Source organism: Pygocentrus nattereri, chromosome 17, assembly GCF_015220715.1.
Source record: "Pygocentrus nattereri isolate fPygNat1 chromosome 17, fPygNat1.pri, whole genome shotgun sequence".
In the NCBI taxonomy this organism is placed as follows: domain Eukaryota; kingdom Metazoa; phylum Chordata; class Actinopteri; order Characiformes; family Serrasalmidae; genus Pygocentrus; species Pygocentrus nattereri.
This window is the reverse complement of record NC_051227.1, coordinates 30,710,012-30,735,914: the sequence shown is the minus strand read 5'-3', so window position 1 is coordinate 30,735,914 and position 25,903 is coordinate 30,710,012. Positions and strand designations below refer to the sequence as shown.

General features: G+C 39.7%; 1 protein-coding gene and 1 long non-coding RNA gene across 8 annotated transcripts in view; one reads left to right on the top strand and one right to left on the bottom strand.

Annotated features, from left to right (window-relative positions):
* The window catches only part of bcas3 (BCAS3 microtubule associated cell migration factor), a 290,913-nt gene that overhangs the window by 111,475 nt on the left and 153,535 nt on the right, over window positions 1-25,903 (bottom strand). Inside the window, exon 24 of one of the 7 annotated variants that reach the window (XR_005131735.1) lies at window positions 12,867-13,104. The exons of 5 other annotated variants lie outside the window; for them this stretch is intronic. Coding sequence is in view for 1 of the 2 variants with exons in the window: in XM_037546830.1 (XP_037402727.1) it covers window positions 13,094-13,104 (11 nt within the window). In the remaining variant the exon portion in view is untranslated. Of the gene's footprint in view, window positions 1-11,411; window positions 13,105-25,903 lie in introns of those variants that run through there. One more of the 7 variants, XM_037546830.1, reaches the window with a different exon arrangement.
* On the top strand, window positions 13,625-15,740 carry LOC108425901. The gene is made up of 2 exons (XR_001857739.2): window positions 13,625-13,750; window positions 15,400-15,740. It is a non-coding gene; the product is annotated as an uncharacterized LOC108425901 (long non-coding RNA).

The window sequence follows — 25,903 nt, the reverse complement described above, 5'->3', positions numbered from 1 at the left end:
GCTGGCACATTGTTCAGCTGTTCGAATTCAGCTGGTAGAGAAACTGTGGGAAAAAATTTCCAAGTCCACAAAATTCTGTGGAAAGCAAGCCTTCAGTTAGGACATTTATCACAGAAAGAAAGTTGTCTATACAATAAAGAAAAGGCTAAGAAGAAGGTTTAAATCCTTCCTCCAAACACAGCACTTCAGTTCAGATGCCAAACTTGATTTTTCCTATGTGATTCAGCTATTCTTCACACCACTATAAATTCTACACCAAAAAGCAGCATTTCTGCATTCATAAACAGTGTGTGATTGCTTACGCATGGCAACACATGAGATTTCGCAGTGACTGAATATACAGATGTCAGGAAAATAAAACAAGAAGCATCAACTAAGAAATTAACAAGAAGTCCTTAAATGCCATAAAGTAAATGCTGCCCCTTGCATCTTCAAAGCAAACCATTGTTATAAAGAACTCCCATGCCAGCTTTTCTCAGTGTGCCCATGCCTGGACCAACTCATTTAGCCACCAGTCCACAATGCCAGGCCTGCTCATCAAACTTCACCCCCTCTGTAAACTTCCTGACTTTAATCAAATTCAGATCAGCCCGTATTACACATTTTTCACATACTCAGAGATAAGAAACAGTCACTTGTGCCCTCACTGAGCCCTTTGTGTGTGTGTGTGTGAGTGTGTGTGTGCAATGTCTCCATGTGCGTGACATTTAACACGAGCAGATGAAGTAAACATGCGTCTCCCTCTATTCAAGCTGGGTGGACAGTTTAGCAGACTGGCTGGCGTTGTAGGTTAAGTGGATGTTTGGGTAGGCGAGGGGTCATCCTTACGAAAGGCTGTAACTCAGAGGCAGTGCAGACTCACCAAAAGTATATAACAATCTCCTTATTCAAAACCGCAGAGAGAGCCTGATGTGCATTTTAAGCATCAGCTTTATTTTGAATACTTTTAAAGGACACATATCATTCTTTTTTTGTACTTTTATTTCTTTTTTCCTTGAGTCCACTTATATTTGTGTGATTTTATGCATCAAAACCTGTCATAATTCATTTCTTCGTGACCATTTTCACAACTTCTTTTTATCTGTTAGAATTAAACAAGCTGTTTTTGCTGACATGCCTTTAAGACTGATATGTAAATGACCTATGTTCTGATTCTGACTGAACAGATGGAAGCCTATATTTAATTGTAAATAATACAAAGACAACGTATCAAATGTTGATACTGAGAAATTACAATATTAAAAGATTCAGAGAATCCTGATAAATCTCTACATGCAAGGAACAAGGCCAAAAAACTATATTTGCTTGCTGTGATCTTCGGGCCATTGCTTGGCTCTGTATTAAAAACAGGCATGATTCTGTAGTGAGAACCACTGCATGGGAAGAACAAAACTATTAAAAACCACTGTCTGTGAAGACAGCTGCATCCACAAATGCAAGTTAAAACACTACTTTGCAAAGGACAAACTATATATAAACAGAATCCAGAAATGCTGAGGCCTTCTCTGGGCCCGAGTCAAAATCTGAAACTTTTGTTTGGAAATCATGGACACTGGGTCCTCAGGGCTAAAGGGGAGAGGCACCATCCTGCTTGTTTTCAGTGCACATTTTAAAAGCCAGCATTTGTGATGGTGTAGGGGTGTACTGGTGACTAGCACATCTGTGAAGGCACCATTAATGCTGAATGATATATACAAGTTTTGAAGCAACATGTGCTGCCATTCAGACAACGTCTTTTTCAGGGAATGCCTTGCTTAATTCAGCAAGACAATGCGAAACCACATTGTGCATGCATTACAATAGCATGGCTCCATAGTAAAAGAGTCTGGGTGCTAAACTAGCCTGTCTGCAGTCCAAACTAGTCACAAACTGAAAACATCTGGTGCATTATGACATGAAAAATACAGCAAAGGAGACCCTGAACTGCTGAGTAGCTGAAATCCCATATAAAGCAATGTATGTAAATGAACTGTTTTTTGTGACATTATCAAAAAAAAAGCCAAAAATAATAAAAAACAAAAAGAAAATCTAAAATTCTTAACTAAGTCAGCTAAACTGACAAATATGGACTGTATAAACTAAAGATTGAATATTTAAAAACTTTAGCAATGTTTACATATGAGACTGAGCTCTGTTTTCAGAAAAGCATAGAAAAATCATTTTTTTCATGATAATGGGCCCTCGAACACTAAACGTTCGGCGAAACCTGTTATGAAAGTAGAGGAATGACAGAGTAATCACGGGCCTCTCTGAAGCCAAAGCCTAAATTTAGCCAAAGAGAAAAGTCAGGGGGTGAGTGGCATAAGGTTGCGCGAGGCACAGGCTGTAATTTGTGAGCCTCTGGTGGCTTTTGGTGAATGTGGTGCAGGCCTTCATTAGAGACGTGTTGGCAGTGATGATAAAGCTGCGCTTGTTTCGGAGTGATGATCTGTGCCGAGGACACGGCAGGGGGGGACCACATTCAAAGCATTAAAGAAGCACTGATTTATGTCCTCATGCAAAGCTGCTGCAACCCACACAACACACAGTAAACATGGTGCAGTACAGTGAATGCTGCTGTCCCTCTGCATAGCAACAGACGCTATAGGACCAAACTGGATGCATTCAATAAGACGAGTCATTAAAATGTGTATTAAGAGTGGCCACTCCAGCAGAAGGTCTCAGACAAGAGCTTAGAGGAAGGAAGATAAGTTTTGAGTGTTTTCCTGGCAAGCCTCGAGAGACTCCCCACTGCACTTCAGAGAAAACATTTTGACTAAGAGATTGCTGCTATCTCTATTTGTATAATTTCTCCCGTGTTCCGTTTACATTCTTTCAGGCATTCGGAGCACTTTATTTTCGGAAATGGAGACGCTCTCTTTAGATTAGAGCGCAATAAATCCTGCTGGCTTGTTGCTGGGCACAAATAAACCGAAGTAAGTGTTGATTTAAAAATAAAAAATTTTTGGAAGTGGGGAGAGGCGCTCTTCCTGAGGTTTCCGGAGAGCTGGTAAACATTGTGCTGTCCGTCACTGCAGGAGTCAGGACAAGTCACGGTCGAGCTGGGGGGAAAGGGGGGACACACAGCACTGTGTTTGTTTGTGTGTGTGCGTATGTATGTGTATGTAAGACTGCATGGGTGGAGACAGGGAGTCGGTGGGGGTCAGTATCCTTCTCCACACGCAGGCTTGTTCTACTGCCAAGTGCCCAGCTGCCGATAGGTGTCTGTTTACAGGGTGTCCCAGAGCCATGGAGGCCAGTGGCACAAACACACACAGGCACGAGCACACTGGACATTGCTATGCTGCTCCGACCCCATGACTCTGGTTTTGTTTTCAATCACCAGAATCTCATTCAAATAAACCTTCGCTTTTATCAGCGATTCAGCTGCACAGAAGAATGACCAAGAATTAGTGAGAGGTGGAAACTTCTTCAGAGTTAGAAACAGAGCTAGAAACAACTTGACAAAGAACAGCACACTTCATCCTAATTCTGTCTGGCTGAAACAAGCATGTGGCTGGTGTCTTTCATCAAACAGGTGAGGGACTGACATTTTAGACATGCAAATGGAAAAACAATATGCACAATTGCTGGACATTACAATCTTGCATTACAATCACCATGCTGTGGTCTAGTAAGCATGTTCAGTGTAATATGAGGTGACGGAAAAATTGCTAACTACACTGCAAACCTCAAAAAAATATCCATTATTTCCTGGTGTTCTACATGTGCTCAAAGTGCCATAGTAAGTTACTATTATATACTAAGAAGGCTCTGCTGAAAAATGATCTATTGATTTATTTCTTCCAAATGTTTACCCTATTTTCACATAAATATTAAATTATATCACTAAGTTTGCTCACTTTTGGTAGTAATTATATCCATGTCATGTATTTCTTTATTCTTGAAATAATATACAGATTTGAATCAAGTCAATTCAAGGTTCTAATGCATCTATTTTTCAGTGTGCTGTGAAAACATGAAGGTCTATTATTCTTAATTAACTATAACTAAAGAAGATTCATACAAAAGACAGACAATACTCAGGTGAACATTAAATATCAATATAAATATCACAAAAATACTGTTACTGTGCCTTAAAGAGTGATATTCGTAAATAATTTAATAATTTATAAAACATTTTGATGCATTTTATTATGACATTTTCTTGAGACATTTATGTAGGTTTATGTACCAAAAACAGTCACAATAAGTTTTTAAATGATCTTTGTTTTAATGTTTTAGAATTAAATACACTTTTTATGATGATGTCTTTAATACTGATGTACATAAATGAGTTCTGTTCTGATTGGCTGCCCTGCATTGTGCCTCAAAAACAGTCTGGGCTGAAATGCCCCTTGTAATTTCAACATGACAGTATAAAACTGCTGTACTGCTGTAGGCTAAATAAGTGGATATATAGGTAAGCTCAATGATTTTTGTGACATTCCAAAAAAATCCAAATGGGCAGCTTAATTCCCATATATGGACTGTACAGATTGGGCAGTGAATGGTACATATTAAAACTTTAACAATATTTATATTCTACACACAATTCGTATTTAAAAACACAAGTAATACTACATTCATTTAAAGCAAATCTCACCAAAGCACAAAAGCAACTTGTTGCTGTGCCTGAAGTACTGATATATGTAAATGACCACTCTTTTGATTGGCTGCACTACATTCAAAAAGCAGTCCAGGCTGAAAAGTCTTTTAGCTTTTTAGCTTAGGGGTGGCAGGGCTAAACGTCTGCATAGGCAGATATAATGCATCAGTTTTGTGATCACAAAAGTCAAAGAGGACAGTTCAATACACACACACACACACACACACACACACACACAAACACACCCATATATATATATATATATATATATACACACACACACAAAAACTATGAACTGGGGAGTGAATGAGACACTTTGAAACTTTAACAATGTTTACATACTACAACAAATTACATGACTGGTGGAAGAAAAAGAGAAAAAACAAAACAAAAACACCCCCCCCCCCCCCCACCCACACATTTCCACAGTTTAACACTGTGAGATTGTTTCATTGCGTGTGAGATGTGCTGATTGGTTTCCTCTCGCTCTCCCTGACCTTCCTCCTGCCTCAGGCGCTTGCTCCATCTTCCTCTAGGTTCATCTTAATTACAGCACAATTAGGTCCTACAAATGGCGTCGGCACACAGGCAGCCGCTGTCTGAGCTGGGGGTCAGTGTTTTCAATTTCCTGCAGTAATGGGCCTGTAATGTCTGCCCCTGCTGGCCGCCATCCTGACCCCAGCAGGCTCTGAGGTCACAACCCCTGCACTCTGGTAGTGTGCTGAGGGCCCACAGGGGCTGATGGCCACCAGTATCGGCTGGGTTACCTCAACCAGAAAGTGCAGCCAGCAGCACACAAGCATATGGAGGGCAGCACACATCACAAGACAAACATACCCTGAAAGTGGGGTTGTCACACACAACACCCAGACACACATAGGGTCACACTCTGAGAGAGGGCTTCTTCACAGCTTCCTGACAAAATGAGCATTCAGCTCAGCAAGTCACACTCCTTCAGAAGTTTCAGTGCTGTGAAAAAGCATGCCAGTGTATCAGAGCAGACTGTGCATCACCATCACACACAAAGACTTACCATATCATATGGTATTCATATATGTTTATGAATACAAATGGATATGCACTGCCCTTTTTTGTCCGACTGCTAGTCAGACCTGAGGCATAAGTATGATAACAATATTAAGCAGATTCAAGATAAGCTCTCTGCATAACTGAAATCATTCCGTGCCCTGAGCTTTCATGCAAATTCGCATAAAGAGAAATTTAAACATGAGAACTCAAGCATTACTCTATAACTTCACCACAATACATGAGGCATCGTTACACTGGTGAGACTACAAGCTGTTCACTGTTGTATAATAGCCTTGTAAAAATGAATATTATGAATTGAGGAGTCTTTTGCTTCTCGACGCAGGCTGTTGTTTTCATGGATTGCTTTAATGGAGTTTTTCATTTTTCTATAAAGCAGTGAATGTGACAGATGCTGGGTGCTCTAAAGTCAATGCTCTAAAGGCTTTGACCAGGGCTTTCTTCTGCCCTGCACTGCGGTTTTAGTGCCAAGAATAAGCAGAGCCAAGGCACTGATCATGGCCTCGCCGAATACATGAAGCTTAATACATCAACAGCCAGTCTGCTTACAGTAAACTTTAGTAGCCTTCTGAATGAATATCCCATGTCCTCTGGAAAGAAAAAAAAGTTGCCAGGTTGTGCAGACCCTGTGTCAACCCCCCCCCCCATTTTGGCACAGGTTCACACAAGACATGCATTATGTACTGTGCTGTGAATCTATTCCCAGGGCTTTCATGTGTACATTGCTCTTATTAAGGGCAAATCCAGGGCCCTCTCGTCAGGGACTGCACATTTTAAAAGAGCCAAATTGAGCCCGCGGTAACACAATATCCACACCAGGGCCCCAATACTTATACACTAAGCAGAGTGTCAGATCAACACAAGGGTGGAAGAGGGTCATCAATTCTTATTTAAAGCCTGTTCCATACAGCTATTTCATCCAACGCCTACTATTACTATAAATTGACCTGGGCTGGCAATTTAGTTGCAGTAGAAGCACAGTCTGTCTAAATTTCCCAGTGGCTCAATTTAAACGAATGGAACATTAATGAGGGAAAAATAAAATAGCCCCAATGCAACTCTCCCAGAAAAAGGTCAGCACTCACAGGCCAGTGAAAAGTATTTGCAAAAAATACCAATATTTCACAATGAGAGAGAAAGAGAGGGAGAGAAGATTTCTAAAAACAAACAACAGCGAGCACAAAATATCAATAAACACAATTCTTCCGTCTCGGAAGCTTCCTGCTTTATTTGATTAAGCGGGGCGAAAAAACAGAGCAGTCATGCTCGTTGCTTTTCTTCCTCTTCCCTTCCCCTGCAATCTTCTCTGCACCTAATGGGAATCGGAAGTTTAAGTGGAGCAGCCTGGCTAGCCCTGGACTAACCTCTCCATCTGGAAGGGAACTTGCCAGCCTTGGGGCTACTCCCAACCCTTCCCAGCTGTTGAGTTTGGGGCTTTGTTTTTGTGGGCTTGAGAAAGCATATTTTCATAAATGATTGCCATATCCTCCACCAGCTGCTGACCCTGCTCCTGTCCCTGAACAGGGCATGGATCTCATTTCAATGGACCGCAATCTGGGGCTGACCCTCATGCTGGTAGCACGCTAGGCTAGAATGACCAATTCAAAAAAGTGATCATCGGTGTCTAAACAGTGGCCTATGAGCAGTTCTGAACTGCAATTGGTTCTGGTTCTTCTATACTGGCATTGTACTTAGCCCAGACAAGAACTCCCAGGAACGACAGGCAGTGAAGTAACAACCCTTCATAGTCCCATTCTGCTAAATGTTCAAGAATCATCTTGGTTAACTACCATCTAATGATACGGCAGACAAAATATCACATCACAAAGTGTTTGTCCGCTTACAACAGCTGAAACATCGTTTTAAATTGCATGTGGGAATTCCACGATGAAACAGTGCCAAGTTGGAATTACAAGGAGGGACTGAAGGCACTGAAACGGTTCAACACACACTGTAGCTGGCATTAACAGGATATTTGATTAAAAGTCTTGGAGTGGCCAGCGTGTCTGCTGCAAGCCGTATGTGTATGAGTCATTGGCTACAGGGCTCATCTCATGTCTATGTATGGTTTTAATCAATTGGAAGGACTCAATTCCCCCCTTTCAACACAGAGTCAATTGGCCATGATGAGTTAACCAGGGTTTCCATGGCTTCCTGAAAAATACTACTATTACTACATCTCACAACAAGCTTGCTTTATGTTGTAGTGTAAAACAGAAACAAGGCATTCTGAAACCTGCGGTCCATCTGTAGCATTTCTCATCACTCTTTTTTCAGCTGAGTTGACCCGTTTTGTTTCATTCTTCTTTTTTCTTGAGATGAGGAGCTTGCAGTCCAGGAGGTTGAGCCAAAAAGACTAAGTAGGAGGAGGCCTGAGTGGTGCCTTGGCCTGTAAAACTTTTAAAGCCCTCATGCTACCTCTGCTCCAGAAATATCCATCAGTCATTCTTCTGCCATGCCCTGGCATGTTTAAGGAAGATGTCAAACCGAGAAACAAAGCCCATCGTTAATTAAAAATGCATCGTCCGCTAACGTGTTGCCTGGTGCCAATAGTCTGCATGTTTGTGCTGCTGCAGTATTGATGAGACTGCCGCCACTCCATAATTCATCAGGCTTGGCCACCTCAGATGAAGGCCACCCAGTGCAAAGCCAAGCGGCATGGCAAAGCCGTAAACACACACGCCAAACACTCTCACAAAAAACACCCTTGCTCTGAAGCCTCAACGCCTGCCCTCTGCTCCCATGCTGCACTTTCGCTGCTCTGCGGCTGTGTGCAGTATACTGCTGTGTAATTGCACAGTAATACTTCATTATGGCAGCACTGTAATTTAGGGACTGGACACTTCAAAGGGCGGTTGAAACCTCTTCACAGACAGCGCAAATTATTGCGAGTTCACGTAAAACCCTCTTTGTTTTGACTGGTATTGTTTTTGGCTCTGCCATGTAACCCAAAATACACACAGAGAGCAATCAGAGCATATTTTCGATGGTATAATTGTTGGACCTGATTACAAAGTACAGAAGTGTGTATGAACAGGCTACAAAAAAATTGGCACATCCCAAAAAGAATAAAATATGATATCAAAAAACTTATCTAAACAATTGGCAGCTTCAGCAGTGTGGGCTGTGAAGCTGGTTGTGGGCAAGCGACGGGACACATCCGGAAAGGGGTGTGCTGGACTGCCCAGATGCCTAAGTGGGTCTACAACTCCTAGAGGAGCTCCACTCTGTCAGCACTCTACAATCACATGCTGCTCATTTCTGTTTTTCCTGCTCACATCCAAGCCAGAGAGCAAAGTTCACACTCTGTGTTGTTTACTCAGGTAGCAGAGCGACGGTACAACATGTACACTGTGTGACAGTAAACTTGCCATCAACTAAAATTGTCTGATAAAAATTATGCACATTGTACACTCTCAAAAAGGGTTTGTTAGAGTGACGCTAGATAAGATCCACTTTTTGTTTCCTAGAGAAATTCTCAATGGATGGTTATTCAAAGAGAAATTTTTCACTTATTTTTCAACATCTTTGCATACTTAAATCAAGGTGTAAAAAAAGTCATTCTGAGTGGTTTGATGAGAGATGGTGCGTTGTAAAGGAACATACCAACTCACCGAATCAAATAGCGGGGATCGCAATCTCTACAATGCAAATATAGTCATTTTATTTACCATCCAAAATGAACAATGATCTTCAGATGTTCCGAGCTTATATATGCAAGACTGATAATGGTAAAACAGTGGTAAACTTAATAAACTTTACTGCAGGAAAGTGAAAACGTCCACTTCATTTTTTCCTTCAATCTTTGCAACTGCTCCACTATGGTTCATTATGTCAGTCAAACTTTTTTATTTTATTTTAAACACATTGAGATAGCATTCCGGTATATGTGTTTTGGATTTCAAGGTCCAGATATACAAAAGTTGTGCCTGAGGGATCTGTATATGCAAGACCTGAAACTCCGACACAGTAGAGGATGTCTATTTTTATTTGGGAGCAGTGATCTGCGCAATGGCAGTACGCCTTAGCTTCAGATGCTGGATGGTTTGGGTTTTAAAGTTTACTGCTTTGTCCCATCATTATTTACATTTCAGCTGTCTGGTTTTAACTAATGCCATCATTTAGGAAATTTCATTGAGGAAAATGTGCTGGTGAAAAGTGGTGAAAGGTGAAAATGCTTTAAAGAAAAGTGTTGTACTTCTTGCTGTGTTTGTTGACCCTTAATGTGTCCATAATCTTGTTACGGCTTTATTTCTACCACAATAGCATATTGGAATATGCAGAATGATGACTGTACTGCTGTCATATCATGCCATGGACAAAAACAGTATGTTTGGGAAATGTAATGCTTGTCAACACACTATGTTGCTTTAACCAGAGCATGTCAAAACAGTAACCTTACTTCTAAACAATAATAAATAAATAACTAATTTAACTAATAACTAGTTAACTTTCCATTAAGCTGCTTAATAGAAATATTTAAGTCAAGAGGTTAGTTTATAGTACCTATTTTATTGGAGTATACCACAAGCCAGGCAGAATTGTCAGAACATTCAAAAGCACTCTTTCTAAAATGAATAAATAAACAAATAGCGATGTGCCCAAAACCAAGGTTATTATGGTGCCCCTGTGGTGCTGAACAGCCCTCAAGTAACTTGCTGAGATATCATTAAAAAACAAAAATAAAATCCATGACCAGGAAAAAAATGGTAGTGTTCCACCAAATATTTGTGCCCAGGGGCTGACATCTTGGTAATCCAGGCCTGTTTCTCTCAAAACTATTGTAAAAACAATGTCTCAGGCTTCAGGCAGCATACCTTTAAAGGCATTAAATGCTTTGGTCGTCTGGTTCCCATCCATTCTAGTTCAGTAAGGTTCTGTAGAATGGTACATTTCACATCAGACCACTCTGAATGTGTGTTTGTATCGTGATGATTTAATTATGCAGAAATGTTGAAAAACTGATAGAACCACTTTTGTAAATACAATTTGAGAGTGTAGAGAGTGTAAATAATCTTTTTTTAAGCTTAAATGATCTCCAGATAAAGGCTTACACACTTGTAAAAATAAACAATCCTAAATAGATGAAAGCCTGAACATTCAGTTCAAAAACATTTAAACTGGTATGGACCTTCTACACTATGTGTCTATACACATTTCATTTAAGATCAGTGCTTCTTGAAGGAAATTTTCATTGAAAGGGTCTTAAGGGAACCCAAAGTGGTTAATCTATGAAATTACACCTTTATTTTTTACAAATGTATGGCGACAGCAATGCAGTACTCGTAGTCAGCGCTGTCATTTTGCTTTCTTCCCCCATTGCAAATGCACTGCAGTATCACAAAACACGGCAAGGCACCTGGATAGACGTATTACAGTGTGTGTGTGTGTGTGTGTGTGTGTGTGTGTGTGTGCGCGTGTGTGGAGAACTATGGCCTGTAACGCAACTTGAGCACAACTCCTGCTGATGATTATGAAGTTTAAATGTAGCAGAATTTCAGGCATCAATAATGCAGCATGCACAAGCCCAACCCTTTGCCCCTTGTTGTGCAAATCACACACATTGGTGAACATGTGGAGGCAAAGGGGACTGTACAAGCAGGTTGTCAAACCCTCAAATGCCCCCCTACTGCTTTAGTGTCATGCTTAGTTGAACTGGTGTTTCACAACAACTCACATAAGCTAAATGTGCCGACACGACTACACAGCTGGGCCACAAAGGCGACAAAAGCAAAGTGTGTTTTGTAAGATTTTCTCAAATTCTTTATTAGACGTTTTTTGACTTTTAAATGTACACTAACATCAACCACATAGAATACTAACAATCTTACAGCTCACAACCAAATAGACAAGGGAGTAAATCTCTGTGTTAGACTTAAAGAAAAATATTTACAGTACAAAACACAGTATAAACATTACTCATTGGCAGATTAAAGGAGAATTCCATTGTTTTTTTTCCCCAAAATTTCTATATATTTCAGCCACTAAGAGGCAGAAATGGTCACTCAGAGGATTCACTAAACAACTCCGAACTCTTAACAGTGGTGGTGATAGGAACCATGGGATCACAGTCAACAATGCAAATATAGCCATTTCATGTACTATCCAAATTGACCAATGAACTTACAAATGCTTTCTGAGTTTTTATATGCAACTGTAACAGTGGTTAATTTGGTTAAATCTATTTTGCCTCCAAACACCCTGCACATGCAATGAATAGCTCTTATAAATACATTTCAGGCGAAAACCTCTGTACCCATTCCATGTAATACTTTCTGTGAAGGACATTTTAAAGGTATTAAACGCTTCGCTCAACTGGTTCCTATCACCACCACTGAGCACAACTGTGAGTCTGTTTATTTCAGAAGAATAAAGAATTTCGCATCAAACCACTCTAGATGACGTTGTTTATATCTTAGTCATGTAATTATGTGGGAATTTTGAAAAAACAGTGAAATCCCCCGTTAAGGGAAACGGTGAGTAATGAATATATTTAATATATTAGGGCACATACTGACTCACTGGGGATACTCATAGGGTAATTAATAGGGCTGGCTGAATATGGACAGATTTCAGATTTCTGCCTGTCCTTCATGTGCATTGCCACCCACTCTCCAATGAATGTACACCCCCCCATGAACACCCATTTCTGTGCTTAAGACCCTGAGGGTGAGCAAGTTATCTATTCATGCACCATCCACAAATATGTCCTTTCATAGCAACTGCTGCAAGGTTGGACAAACCATAATAAATAATAATGCAACGATACCAAGCTGGATTATGTTGTTGTAGCTAATCAAATCTAGGCTGTTCGGACATGACAACCAATGTACCACCATGCCAACATTAACTCGATTATATGACAAATATAACATTCGCCAAAGTTCTGACAAACACTGAGTGCACAACAATTTCTCATTAAGTCGAGTGGGATTTTTGCCAGCACTGTGTAAGACTTGTCCAACATCACAACAGTTGAAAGAGCGCATTTGTAGATGGAGCATGGAGAGGTCAGTTGTGACCTTTACTGACTGTACACAAAACACAAGGAAGCAAACAATTGGGCTACATTCACATCATCCATTTGTTGCTGCAGTGCCAGTTCCTCTGAAATGGGCCATTAGGACAACAGAAGTTAAGTGTTCTGATCATTAATGGACAGTATAAATGTCTGTTACACAGCATTGTGACTAGTTGCTCTCCAAGCCACTCTGGCACTAGCGTCTCTAACCTGGCGGGTCAGGGGCGTGGGTCTCCTCCTCTGTGCTTTAGCAAGTCCCTCCTCTCCTCTCTTGTCATCTCCATTTGACATACAATGATGGCAAATTAATAAAAGAAATGAAGGGAGGGCTGGAGGATGGATGGGGAGTATGATGGAGCGGATATGCATGCTTGAAAATGGGAGTAAAAAGGAAAATAAAAGAAGAAAATTTTAAAAGGCGGCAGGAAGGGTCTCCTTTAGGATATACCTGCAGAAAAACGACAACACAAAAAGAAAGAAAAAGAAAAAACAGGTGTGCGTTTAATGTCGAGGTGGCCACCCTTTTTCAAGCATGCAAATCAATCCATCGTGACACAGTGGGGAGATGCAGGTGCAAACACACAGCAGTATAACAGAAGCAGACACCCTGCTGCTGATGCTGCTGTAAACTGCACACTCGGAATGTGCTCTTGTTCTATAGAAATGTTCTCGACTAGCTTCTTTTCACGGCTGTAAAAACACAGCAGACGTGTAAAACAGGATAGCTTCCTGCCCTTTCAAAACAGAGCCCAGACTTCGAAACTAGGGCAAAAGAGCAAATTTGGCAGTGGGAAAGTCATAGCCAAGCGAGGTAAACTGCCATCGTGTGGAGGGTTACGCAACAGAAGGAAAAAAAGGAGGGGGATGGAAAGAATAAGAGCAAACAAGCAAGTGTTGGACTTGAAAGTCCAACATGTTTCCGCCTGTGTCTGTATCCATAGTTTAGTCAGAGCCTCTGTACTATACACTATAAAGTAATAGCTGAGGGTCCTCTGTGTTCTGTGTGCAGACCGTAAACCTCTGATTTGCCCAGCTTAACTCAATTAAAAGTAAATAAGGCAGCCATGACCTGCAGATGAACCACTTGCTCAGCTGTGAGTACTGCTCTTTGCCTTAGGGCTGGGTAATATATGATATTAATCATTGTTGTGATACATTACGTCAGTACATTTTTCAGAATATATCGTGAATATCATCATTACTTAAAAAGCATAATTAGTCTTGTATAACTGTATTTAATGTAGGATGTGAAATATTGAATACAAATCACTGTATTCGTAGTTTTCAATAGCATTTTTAAAAACGTGGCACTACTGGTTGTTTTTACTTTCATGATATGTCAGAAAAAAAGAAATGCAGTGACTTATTATTTACTGTGAAAATTTCTTGAAGTATCATGATTTTATACTTCTGTTGTATTGCCCACCTCTACTTTGCTTTGTCTTCCTTCAAAACTGTTCATCATGAGCTGTACATCCCCTAAAACTCAGAATCAAAACAAAAATCTTGTTTGGATATGTCCCTATGCCTTTTTTTTAGTTCATGTGTACATATATAGCAGTGATGGGACTGTGACTGTTTGAGATATTGCAGAATAAAATGGTAATAGCACTGTTTAGCTGTGTACAATTGCCATGTCTTTAAAAAGTCACAGTGGGAGTAAACAGCCTACTGCTACCGTCTCTCTGCACAGTAACCAAGAACACAGATAACGTAATGTGTGTGATGGAAATCACTATGGCGGACAGTTGGTTTTAATTTTAGCAGTTTCAGTGTGTATTAGTGTTTTTCAAATATGTTAATACATTTTAACTATACTAAGATAACACTGACACACTAAAACTACATTTTGTTCAGTCTCTAGTATGTAAGAATATAATCGAATATACATTTGACTTAGCTTTTTATGTGTAGTTGGACTAGTGATGAGTATTTGAGCCAAAAAAAAAAAGTATAACAAACGATGTTAAAGGTGTGGGATTTCTACAAAGAATTGTTCATATTATCTTTTCTATAGTATATGGCAAATAAAACAGCTAAAAAACTGGCCTACACAAAAAACGAATACCTCTCCGCATCTAGCTAAATTCTAAGTTGTAAACAGTAACCATTTTAGCCACATTGAGCAACAAAACACAGCAGAGCAACTAGGGTTGTAGTATTGCATTGTGACACTGCAATTTGCATTGCGGAGCTATGATATTATCTCATTGCGAATGGATATTCTATTAATTTTGTCATCTAATGCAACTGCACTGCTTGAACACTTCAAGTTTGCAATACATCAGCACCAATCAGCGTCTTACCCCTATCACTTCCCAGGTAGATTAAAATTTTGTTCGAAACGCTGAATCAAAACACAGAATAATAAACCCAGTATTGTGAATTAAATAAAACTTTGGTCTTAGTGTATTGTTGCACACCTACTAGCAGCACTGCCATGTTATGCATTCACAACTGTACAGTGAGACACACTGAAACGCTTTTCTATGTGGTCGCAGGCAATGAAAAACAACTGTGCGCATCTTGAGTAGTAGTTTTCTAGTCTAATAAGTGGTTACGTAATGAGCATTCAGTTAGTTGATGACTCTTGCCCATCCCTAGCTTGTACAAACAGAGAAACCAGAATTGTGTACTTGCAAAATGCCTTACACAGAAATGAACTACACTCAGACAGTAGAGGCTTCACTATCAACACATCTCAAATCTCTCTTGAATGTCAAATGTCTCTTTTCCCACACAGAGAAAGGCATTGTGCGGTCTACACTGTGGCGCCTGAGGTGGCACCCCAGCAGCGAGAGAGGAGACAGAAGAGAACGACAAGCATGGCGGCTGCAGCCATGTGGACTGACCACTAAAGCACTGTAGCTAACATCTCATGAGAGAAGTGTCTCGGCCCTGGGCTCATAGCACAGGATATAAATATCCCACGCAGGGTTCAGCTGCAGTGGCATGGGGCAGGAAGAGGAGGAGGCCAGAGCAAAGGCAGGAAACACTCATTGCTGCATACACCCAAAATGTGTGAAGCCTTCAGCAGCCCTGTAGAGAACAAACACCTTCTCCCCCCCCCCAAAAAAAAAAAACTAAACAGAACCGACCACTGTTACAGTGCTGGACTGAGGGAGTTATTGTGTAGGCTTTAATAAGGAATACTGGACTTCTTCCTGTAACTGAGTTCCTTAACTGGGTCATTAAATAAGGCATGTGTAGTGTGGAATATAATGCTTATAACATATAATGCATTCTCGTGTAATGTTTAAATTGGTGTTTTACTGAAGGAATGTAAAACTAAGTGGTTTGTAAGTGCTTTATATGACATTTTATGTAAACATGAATTGGAAGTCATAATGAAATAATTTTCTTTCTTACCGTGGCACAGCTCCAAGTGAAACGCTGTATCAGGGAGGGTCACTAAGCGTTTCGCTCAATAATAGGGTTGATGAGACACATGATACTTTTGGTTAATGCGTTTTTCTCCCCACTGACTAGTGCTTGGTGATGTAACCAAAACACCACTGCGCTACTGTAGAAAAATTTATTTTTAATGAAACCAGATTGAAATACTACAAGGTACTGAAAAAAACGATATCCCTTTATCCATTTCCCTTAAAAATGAAAACAAGATTTTTTGTGAATTCTTGTCAGTGAACAGTTCAAAACTGCTGAAAACCACTTTATACTGGAGCACATGCTAAACTCAGCCGCACTGACTTTAACGTCAGAATAACCTTCCTGCAGCTCAGGACTGCTAGCTAGTCAACAAACTCTTGTTCATTCACAATAATAAACACAACTGAGAGCCTGCTAGCTAGCAATCCAGAGAAGCAGAACACTTATGGGTTAATGACAGTGGTAAATGTGTCAGTTATTCAAATGTCTTACTCTATTTTGGATAGTGGTCTAATAGTTTTTAATCTTTTAATGACATCATTCATAAAGCATTACTGAATATTTGTTGCAGACCTAAAAATATGACATAAATGGAAATGACGTAATGAATGATTCTGCATAGAGTTAACAGTTATTAACCTATTGAATGTGCTGCCTACATTTATTCTGATTCAGCTAGTATCTATATTAATTCATTTCATTTCATTTATTTCAAGTTGAATACTATTAAGCAGCATCTGTGTACTTTTCATGGTGGGAAATGATCTCGTCACTCAGCAATTGAGCCACATCTGTTTATTTAATTCTTAAAAACAAGAGCCCTAAAATATGAGAGAGCATATTTACAGAACGGTTGTGACAACAAAAGCTCAACCTCTGGACAGCACTATTAGCATAGCCACTGGCAGAGAGCAGCTAATGACACAGTAAGAATCCCAGTGAGCAGAGCAGCAGAGCAGCACTCAAAAATGTAATCAACCTTACAGATTATGGGTCACTAAAGCTGTGAGATGTCCATGGCTCAGCCTGCCTCTTAAAGGCGATGTCCGTGTGTGTTTGACAGCTTTGACTTGGATTAAAACATGGCAATAAATTAAGCCTCTGTGCTCTAACAACACAGCATTAACATGAAAACAAGTTTTGATTTTGAGAGCAAGTAATTAAGTACTCATTTGGAAATGTGAACACAACTGAAAGGTTGTAAAATGCTATTCAATCCAGGCCTGGTTGGTTTGTTTTGTTTTCTTTCTGTGTCTGTCACTCTATAACTATCTATTTGTCTAATAAAGTGGATAGTAACTGATAACTAGTCTTTTGTTATTTTGTCACTGAGGTCAGTTAAAGCTCATAACTTTAAGAGCAAGGACACAGAAAGAGAGAGAACGAGATGGACAAGCGTCCTGCATGCAGATCTCCCTTGGGTATTATAAAGAGGTCATGGGCAATGATAATAAAGTAATGTGAGGAATTCCTGCTCTAAATCTGAGGAGGTATAAAATGGGATACATCCCTGCCCCACATCAAAGCAAATTGTAAAGATATGTAAAATTCATCTAGAGAGAGAAGGGGTTAAGCCCAGGAGACAAAGTCACCAGATTGAAAGTCAGGGAGAGATTAGAAAGGGAGGGATGTTCAATGGCAACAGCTGTTTGTGTTTGTGTGTTTTCAACTAATTTGCTGAAAGAAATTTAAAAGGCAGTGCCCTAATTTGCATAACAGGCAAGCAATCACAGACACATGGGTGACTGACACACACACATACCCAACACTCCCACACGCACCAGAAGCAGCTAAATATATATTGCTGCTGTCGGAAGAACACCTCGTGTTCACATCTCCAAAATGGTAACTTTACAGAAGAGGAAAAAATTATACTTTACTTTTAATGTAAGTCAATGATGTGATGGAATCAGGAAAATATATATATATATGTATATGCATACATACACACAAATAAAGGACTGGAAGCCAATCAGAAGAAGTCACTATTTACATATTAGTTTTAAAGGCACAGTAACAAAAACAGTCTGTTCAATTCTAAGGAGAGGTTGGAAAAAAGTAATGTAAAAATGAATTATTTTGATACATAAAATGGAAAGAAAAATGCACCAGAGGAAAAAAAATAATTATATGTAGGATAAGGCTTCTTTAATGTAATCATAACCCAGAGCAATGGCCGTAATACATGAGACAACTGACTGAACACATACACACTCGCGTTAATACAAACAATAGGCGACCTCTGACTAACATCAGTGTCAATATGCTTCCACAGCACTGCAAATAATTCAACAAGGAAAAAAAAATCTTTTGGAAATCATACAAACCACCTCAGGTCCTTCACAGGCATTCATCAAAATGAAGCAAATTTTTTACACTAGGACTGAGAACAAAGCAAATGAATGATTAACCAGCCCTGCATATCCGATGAGTTGGCAGATGCACAAAGCATCATAACTGTCATACTTAAAGGGGTCAGTGGCGCCATGAACAGTGTCTGTGGGTGTGAGCTGAGAGCTAATTCTGCTGAGGGAGGAGGAGGAAAAGGGGGGCATGCATGGGTGACGTGTTAAATGCACCAAACAGACATAACCTCTCTGCATCCGGTGTTTTGGCTCGGCTGCTAATTCATTCCGCTACGTGTTGGCGCACAATGTTCGGTCTGCTTGGATAGCTTTCCTCCCTGAAGTTCCCGGCACAGTCAATCACATATTCATAACTGCCACGGAACCTTACCCGCTGTGCTCTATTTCATTGCTGGAAAGGGAGAAACGCAAGCAGTCAAGCAAGAGTCTCAGGACCAGTCCTACTTTCGTCTTTGACAGAAACAAGAGGGTGGGAGTATGGGCTGCAGGCATGTTTGCTTGCTGTGCGAAGAAAACCGCTTAGGTCACACTCTTAGCAAAAAGTGTCCTGTATAGTACAAAAATGGGTTCTATTATGTGTAACAATAGTGAAACCCTTTGTAAAAGGTTCTCTGTAGAACTATGAATCAGATACTGTGCATCATTTACTGTATTGCCAATCAAAACTGCCATTAAGTGCAAGCCATCCAATTTTCAGCATCAAGAACAAAAAGATTATACAGATGCCTCAATAAGTAAATAGATTTTTTTTCAGTATTTAGTGAGTCCACCCTTTGGCTTTATTACAGCTGCCATTCTTCTAGGAGGCTTGCTATCAGTTTTTCAAACAAATCGGAATATATTTTCACACCTCCAAAGGTTCAGCCTTAGAAGCTGGTTGTATTTTCTGCTTCTCATAATCAGAGGAAATTCCAAAACTACTCAGTGATGTTGAGGCCTGGACTGTGGTGTGGGCAGTCCATTGTTCCAAGAATAGCTTCTTTGCTTGATTTGCTATTTTTTTCTTCTTTCTGTTTACTTCCTTTTCTAATCAATGATTTCTTAAAATCTACAAATGTTTTCAGACTAATAGTGTTGAGCTGTCTTCTCACAGTGGAAAGACAAACAGAAACACCTGTGGATTTTTTCAGATCTGAAGCCAGAGTGGAGCTTGATTTTCTCTCAAAGATAGTACTACTTTTTAATTTTTAATATTATTATGTTTCCAGTTTTGGAAACTTTGTTTCCCTTCCACTTATTTGGAAATAAGAGCCATTTTAAATGGTTTATCGAGTTGTCATGTTTTACACACACACACACACACACACACACACACACACACACACACACACACACACACACACACACACACACACACACACAGTGTGTTTGTTTAACCATTACAAATGTAGTTAAAAAGCAATTCCTGGTTTGACCAATCAGTGCTTCAGTAAATTGTGCTCATGATGTAATTGATGATACTAACAAGTCTCTGTGGTGGCTGCAAAGGTGTCAAGGAAAAATATGGACCCAAGAAATTCTTCTGTTTATTTGAATTATGAATACGACTTTATTCTAATGTATATTGTGATAAACTCACTGCTGAGGTAAACTGTTTAAAATTTGCTTAGATGCCTAAAACTTTCGCACAGTACTGTACATAAAGATGGAAAAAAACACCTTCACTGATTCGGATGCTCTCTCTCCTCTTTATCCCTGCCTTCCCCCAGCCCTCCTGCTTTAAGCCCTGGTTCATGGCCTGTGGCTCGCGAGCCTTTGATATAGCAGAGGGAGAAATCCAGTCGGAGAAGCTTTATTGAAAACATGGCTGGTCGCTTTTGGGAGGACCGCTGCTGCTCTCCTGCAGATCCAGCAGCAAAGACACAAGTGAGCCTGCTGATTACAGAGACAAGCCCCAGACTCCGGCTTTAATGAGCTGCAACCCCATGCGTCATGGTGTGCTCTGCCAGAATGTAAAAGTAGACGAGAGGCGAGCTTGGCCTTTTTTATCCTCATCACCCCCTCTCTACCTTGTTTACAGGGCACCCAGAACTCCTGGCTTTTGGGCTTAATCACAAGGCTGACAACACTGGGGAGAGTCAGACCCAGAAGAGGCCCCCTTGCTTTAAAAAGCCCATAGCAGTGGTCCACACAACAGTTTTGCCACAGGAACAAAATCATCTTCATTCTTGTCTGGTGCGCAAAGGCCGTTTTATAATTAATATTGGTTCTCTGTAGTGAATAATAATAATAATAATAATAATAATAATAATAATCATGAAAAAATTTCAAATATTAAATTTGAATTTTGGATAAATAAAACAGCTTCTCTCCAAAGTTACACAATATCAAATTAAATTACCATGAGAAGACAGAACTTCACCAGAGAGCAATGTAGAGCCTGTGTCTTATATTTTAGTCAGTCTATATATTTAATCCAAGCATGGAACCATAAAAACACTACTGCATCTGTTTAAAGGTCATCCATGAGCATTATTTAGAGAATTTCTCACATTTGGTATCAGCTTACTAACTGATCACAAGCTCACTGTTCAAGCTAAAGGTGAAATGAAGTAGGATTTGACTAGGCTGGTAATGGTAGCTGTGGTGAGAACAGACATATATTCTGCTTATTTTAAAGACTTCGGATTGGCTGCCTTAAATTCCGAGGCACTGGGTTTGGGGTTAATATAGTACAGTAACAGTATGATTCTAGAAAGTTGCAGCCTGTAGTTTTTTTTTTTTTTTTTTAACGGGGTGGTTATAAAAAAAACGAAGAAAAAAAAAACACTGCCTTAAAAATCTGATTATCCCTTTTGACTGAAATCAAAATTCATATAAATTAATACATTAATTTATATCTTAGCAAGTACAATCCTCTTCAGCCTATATATATATATATATATATATATATATATATATATATATATATATATATAAAAAATACAATATCTCTTATTATGAGACTGTGACGAGGACATTACAAAATGATTCAACATATTTTAGACAACCTTTTGTCTAACAACCCATTTAAATATTTTGTCTATTCAGCCTTTAGCAGTTTAGCCCCTTTATTTATGCTGAAGTTATAAGAAGCATTTTAGCCTGGCTGGGCTGAGTTTTGAATGACACACAATACAGGCAAGTTAACCAAAACAAATGTTTTTTTACATCTACTAGTCTTAAAGGCACAGTTAATTAAAAAAAAAAAAAAAAATTAATTCTAAAGGATTAAGAGAGGTTGGAAAATGGTCATGCAAAAATGAATTATGACTGCCACACAAACATTATAAGTGGATCTCAAGGAAAGAGACAAAAAACATGAAAATCTAAGACATGGATCCTTTAAGCCATTAGATCTAGTGAAATTATCTTATTCTACTGGTAGGCAATTTTGTTTGTTTCAAGAAATAATTCTGTACATCTCACCCAAACATACATTCTGACTACTGACCTGAGGCAGCAGAGAGTGGCTTTGCTACAAGTTTGTGTGGCATGCGCAATCCTTGTTGTCAGGCTTAAATCAAACACAATGTTATGAGTCAGAAGCCTAGACGTGTTTAGTCATATAGAGAAAATAAAGCAGGGCTGGCTTCTGTGCTTCACAGGCTTATGCACAGTCTCTGGTGTTAATCTTAAGGCCCTAAATGACCCTGTGTCATTATGTACAGCATTATAGGACATTGTAGTCACTCTCAAACAGATGTGAACATACATGACTCACTGAATGAGTAATTTTGTTATAAGCAAAAACACACAGGCTTTTCAAGCATGTATGTAATCATTCCCTTCAAGAAAATTTCCTTTCTAGTTTTGGCGCTGTTCCTTTATAGTCAATATGAAACCTTGTGTTGAAGCAGTCTCTGTAACGCATGTGTCCAATGTAATGAATTGGCCTGAAAGCGCATCACGTACATCCTTAGGGTGCTGGAGACAACATAGAGGTGTGCTTCAAGGGCTTTATACAGAAATAATAACAAATGTGAAGCCAGATGTATTACACATCTGTCACTATATTTAAATCAAACTAAGGGTAGCAGGAACTCATCAGTATTACGTCCAGGCAGCAGCATTTCCTGTGTAATGTGTATTTCTCTTGGTCTTATTTGAGTCCTGCGCATTAACAGACTCGTGTCTTCAGCAGTAGGCTATGTGGAAGCTGTTAGTTAAATCAAGTTAAGCCATTTCCGCGCTTTAAAGCCACTTCCCAATCACCATACGCCTGCAGGAAGATTGCAGATTTGATGTATACTCATGTTTGCTTCAACTTTGGATTAAAGAAGTAGCCCCACCCACCACAGAATTCATTTATGCCTAGAGTACAGGCATATTTATAGTCTAGGCCTTATCTGCTCCATGTTCACATTCGTGTACCTTTTTGTTTTCATGTAAAATTCATGTTGTCAGAAACTGTCTCCTTCTAGTGGAAAAAAGCTTTTAGATGGCAGGTGCAAAAACATGGGCCTTTTAAATCCACTCCCATGTTCCAATCCAGGCACTGAGCACAATATTTTTCTTTCTGTATGTTTAAGTTTGTAAGGCATGGATTGTTGTAGAGTAGTACTGTCACAATTCTAACACAAGTCGAGCAGGAATGACAGGTTTCAAAAGTCTCAATAGTCTCCGAGTGAACAAATATCCAAATGAAATGAGTTTTAAAAACCCAGAATGCTCACCACTGCTTCTAATTTGGACTGGTCTTGCTTGGTCTCAGCCTTTCGAACATTTCAAACTACAGCAGCCTCTGATTACTGTCCTTCCACTTATATTCCACAGTTGTTAGCTTTCACACTAACAAGTTTACGATGCAAAATATGATGTGAATGTGAGTTGGGTCCCAAAAAAACTAGAAGGGACAGGTCTGTAAACAAATTTTGGCTTAGCAAAGCTGTTACTCAGAAATCCTGTGTGATTGCTAAGGTGTTGCTAGGCTGTTGCTATGCAATTCCAGATGGTTGCTGAGGTGTTATTATGTGATTATGATGTTATCCCAGATGGTTGCTAAGGTGTTGCTAGGCCATGCTATTGTGTCCCAGGTGGTTGCAAAGGTACTGCTATGGGTTGCTAGGTTGCTACAACACTGTAAGAAATGAAGTTACTATGTAGGTACATTTTTTTATTCACCAGTATACAAACAATGTACATGTATCCTCAAAAGGTACCACAGTTGTTTTAATGTCCAACTGTGCACTTTAAATGTTTTTCCAGTGAAAAGTATGTATTTGTACCTTTTCATAACTTAATGTTTTAAGGAGAACAATAAAATGAAAAGCCTGGAGACAAGACGGGATGTGCGGAGTCAGTACAACTTCAAAAATATCATTTCAATGGATTATGGCACAATTATGTTCCCTGATTAAAGCCACTGAAATGTACCCTTGAGGGTATCACCGCAGTGACAAGAGGGACACCGCCCCAATGAGTTTTGTGCTGATTTTCTGGGTGTGTATATTATTCCAAGGTGGCTGTTACTGTGGTATTCTAGGTTGTTGATAATATGCGTATGTAGACATGTCTGTATGTGATGGTGCTTGGTGAAGGGGTGCTAGGCCACCGCTATATGATCCTAGGTGGTTGCTAAGTTGTTGGCAGTCTGTTACTATAAGAGGGGCATTGTGAGAGATGTGCACTGTGATATCATTTATGGCACTTAAAATTTCAAATTTTTCAACACTCCACCTTTTATTTTCTAAGGGGAACAAGTGCAGCATGAAAACTATACAATCTGTCCCAAAAGCACAAGTGCACCATTGCTGTATAGGTTCTATGACCCTGCGAAGGTTCATAGTGCTAGTTCAAAACTGTGACCTGCGAAAACAGTACCAAAAAAGTATAGACTTTTAAACATTTAGAGGACAGCAGTAAGCAACATTTATTTATTTGCACCTACACAGTGTCTGTTGTCAAGTGGGAGCTACTAAGCTGCTAGGGAGCTACTATATTGCTAGGATGAAACATAGCTAATCAGTAAATATGGCCAATGAATAACAACAACAACAAAAGACAATTAAATTATTAATTTATTTATTACTTATTTAATTGTCTTTTTTTGCATTCAAATAAAAACAATTATTTGTCAGGTAAAAATTCATGACCATGATAGGCCTAGTCATGCCATCTGCAACAGAGCACTCTAGCAATGAACATTAGCATATGTATGTCAAGACATCGGTAAACTACTAAAACAAACAGTTATAAACCTCCTTAACAATAAAAAAATAGCAATAATAAAAAAAAATGTCAGTCATGTATTAAGCACTATCATGCGTCATATCATACTGGGAGGCTTGTATCAGGATACTTGTTGTATTGCAAAGTTGCTGAAAATACTCAGCCCTAATCTTGTATCTGCATGGTTACTAGCATATTCATGTATGTTTGTATATCATCTCTCTGCTCCTGTAAAGCAACACAAAAAGACAGCCCAGCATGGCATATGTGTAAATGGACTAATGTGCATGTTACATTAACTTCCCACACTGAGCACATTTGCACAAGCAGAGCACATTATGTTCAATGCACACACACACACACAGCTCAGTGATCCCAGGCTGGCCATGCGGGGTATGACAAGATCTTTACACTCAAGCCTGTCCAGCTCCTCAGGCCATGGCCAGATGCCCTGCACTTGCCCAATTGCGCCGCGCCGCATTAACCTATCATGACAGCCAGCCTCTCCTGAGTGCGTCTCGGGCCTCAGACAGATGGGAGGAAAGGTGGAGCATGTCATGTGTGAAGCGGGCAGACAGCTTTTGGTGTGCTCACCATCATGGGAAAGTGTGTGGTGAATATGGAGAGGCCTCTGTTTTCACAGAGCGAGGGGTTATCTGAATAAGTGAAATATTGTTACCTGGGCATAGTGAGGTACAGGAGGTCTTTATTATGGCAGAGATGCACTGATGAGTGTGTGTTAGGAGTCGTTTGGTGGAAAAAAAGCAGTCGCTGCTGGAATGATGATGATCAACTGTCTGCAGGAAGCTTCAACGTTATGAATGACCCAGTTCCTGGGAAGTGTGACACCAGCCAAAACATACAAGACACACAGAACATTACACACAGCGTGACTGAGGAGCATGTAGCTGCTGGCTTCATTTGCAGCACTCTCCTATTCAAACTACATGGACAGAAATGTGTGCAAATACACACACATACAAACAGTAATGACCAAAAGTGAGAGACTCCCTTTGAGTTATTAATTCGTAGGAAATTAGACATAAGATAATCCACTTGTATAAGAAAGAGGAAAATAAGTGAAAAAGCAAGGAGGCGTTTATGTTCATCCTTATATCGTGAGTGTGAAGATTTACATTTACATTTATGGCATTTGGCTGATGCTCTTATCCAGAGCGACTTACAATTTGATTGTTTTACACAGGTAGGTGAAGGTAGTGTTAGGAATCTTGCCCAAGGACTCTTACAGTGTAGGGTGCTTACCCAGGTGTGGGACTGACCCTAGTCTACAGTGGAGAAGGTAAAGATCTTGTCATATGGCCAGACTTGGTGTCACCGAAC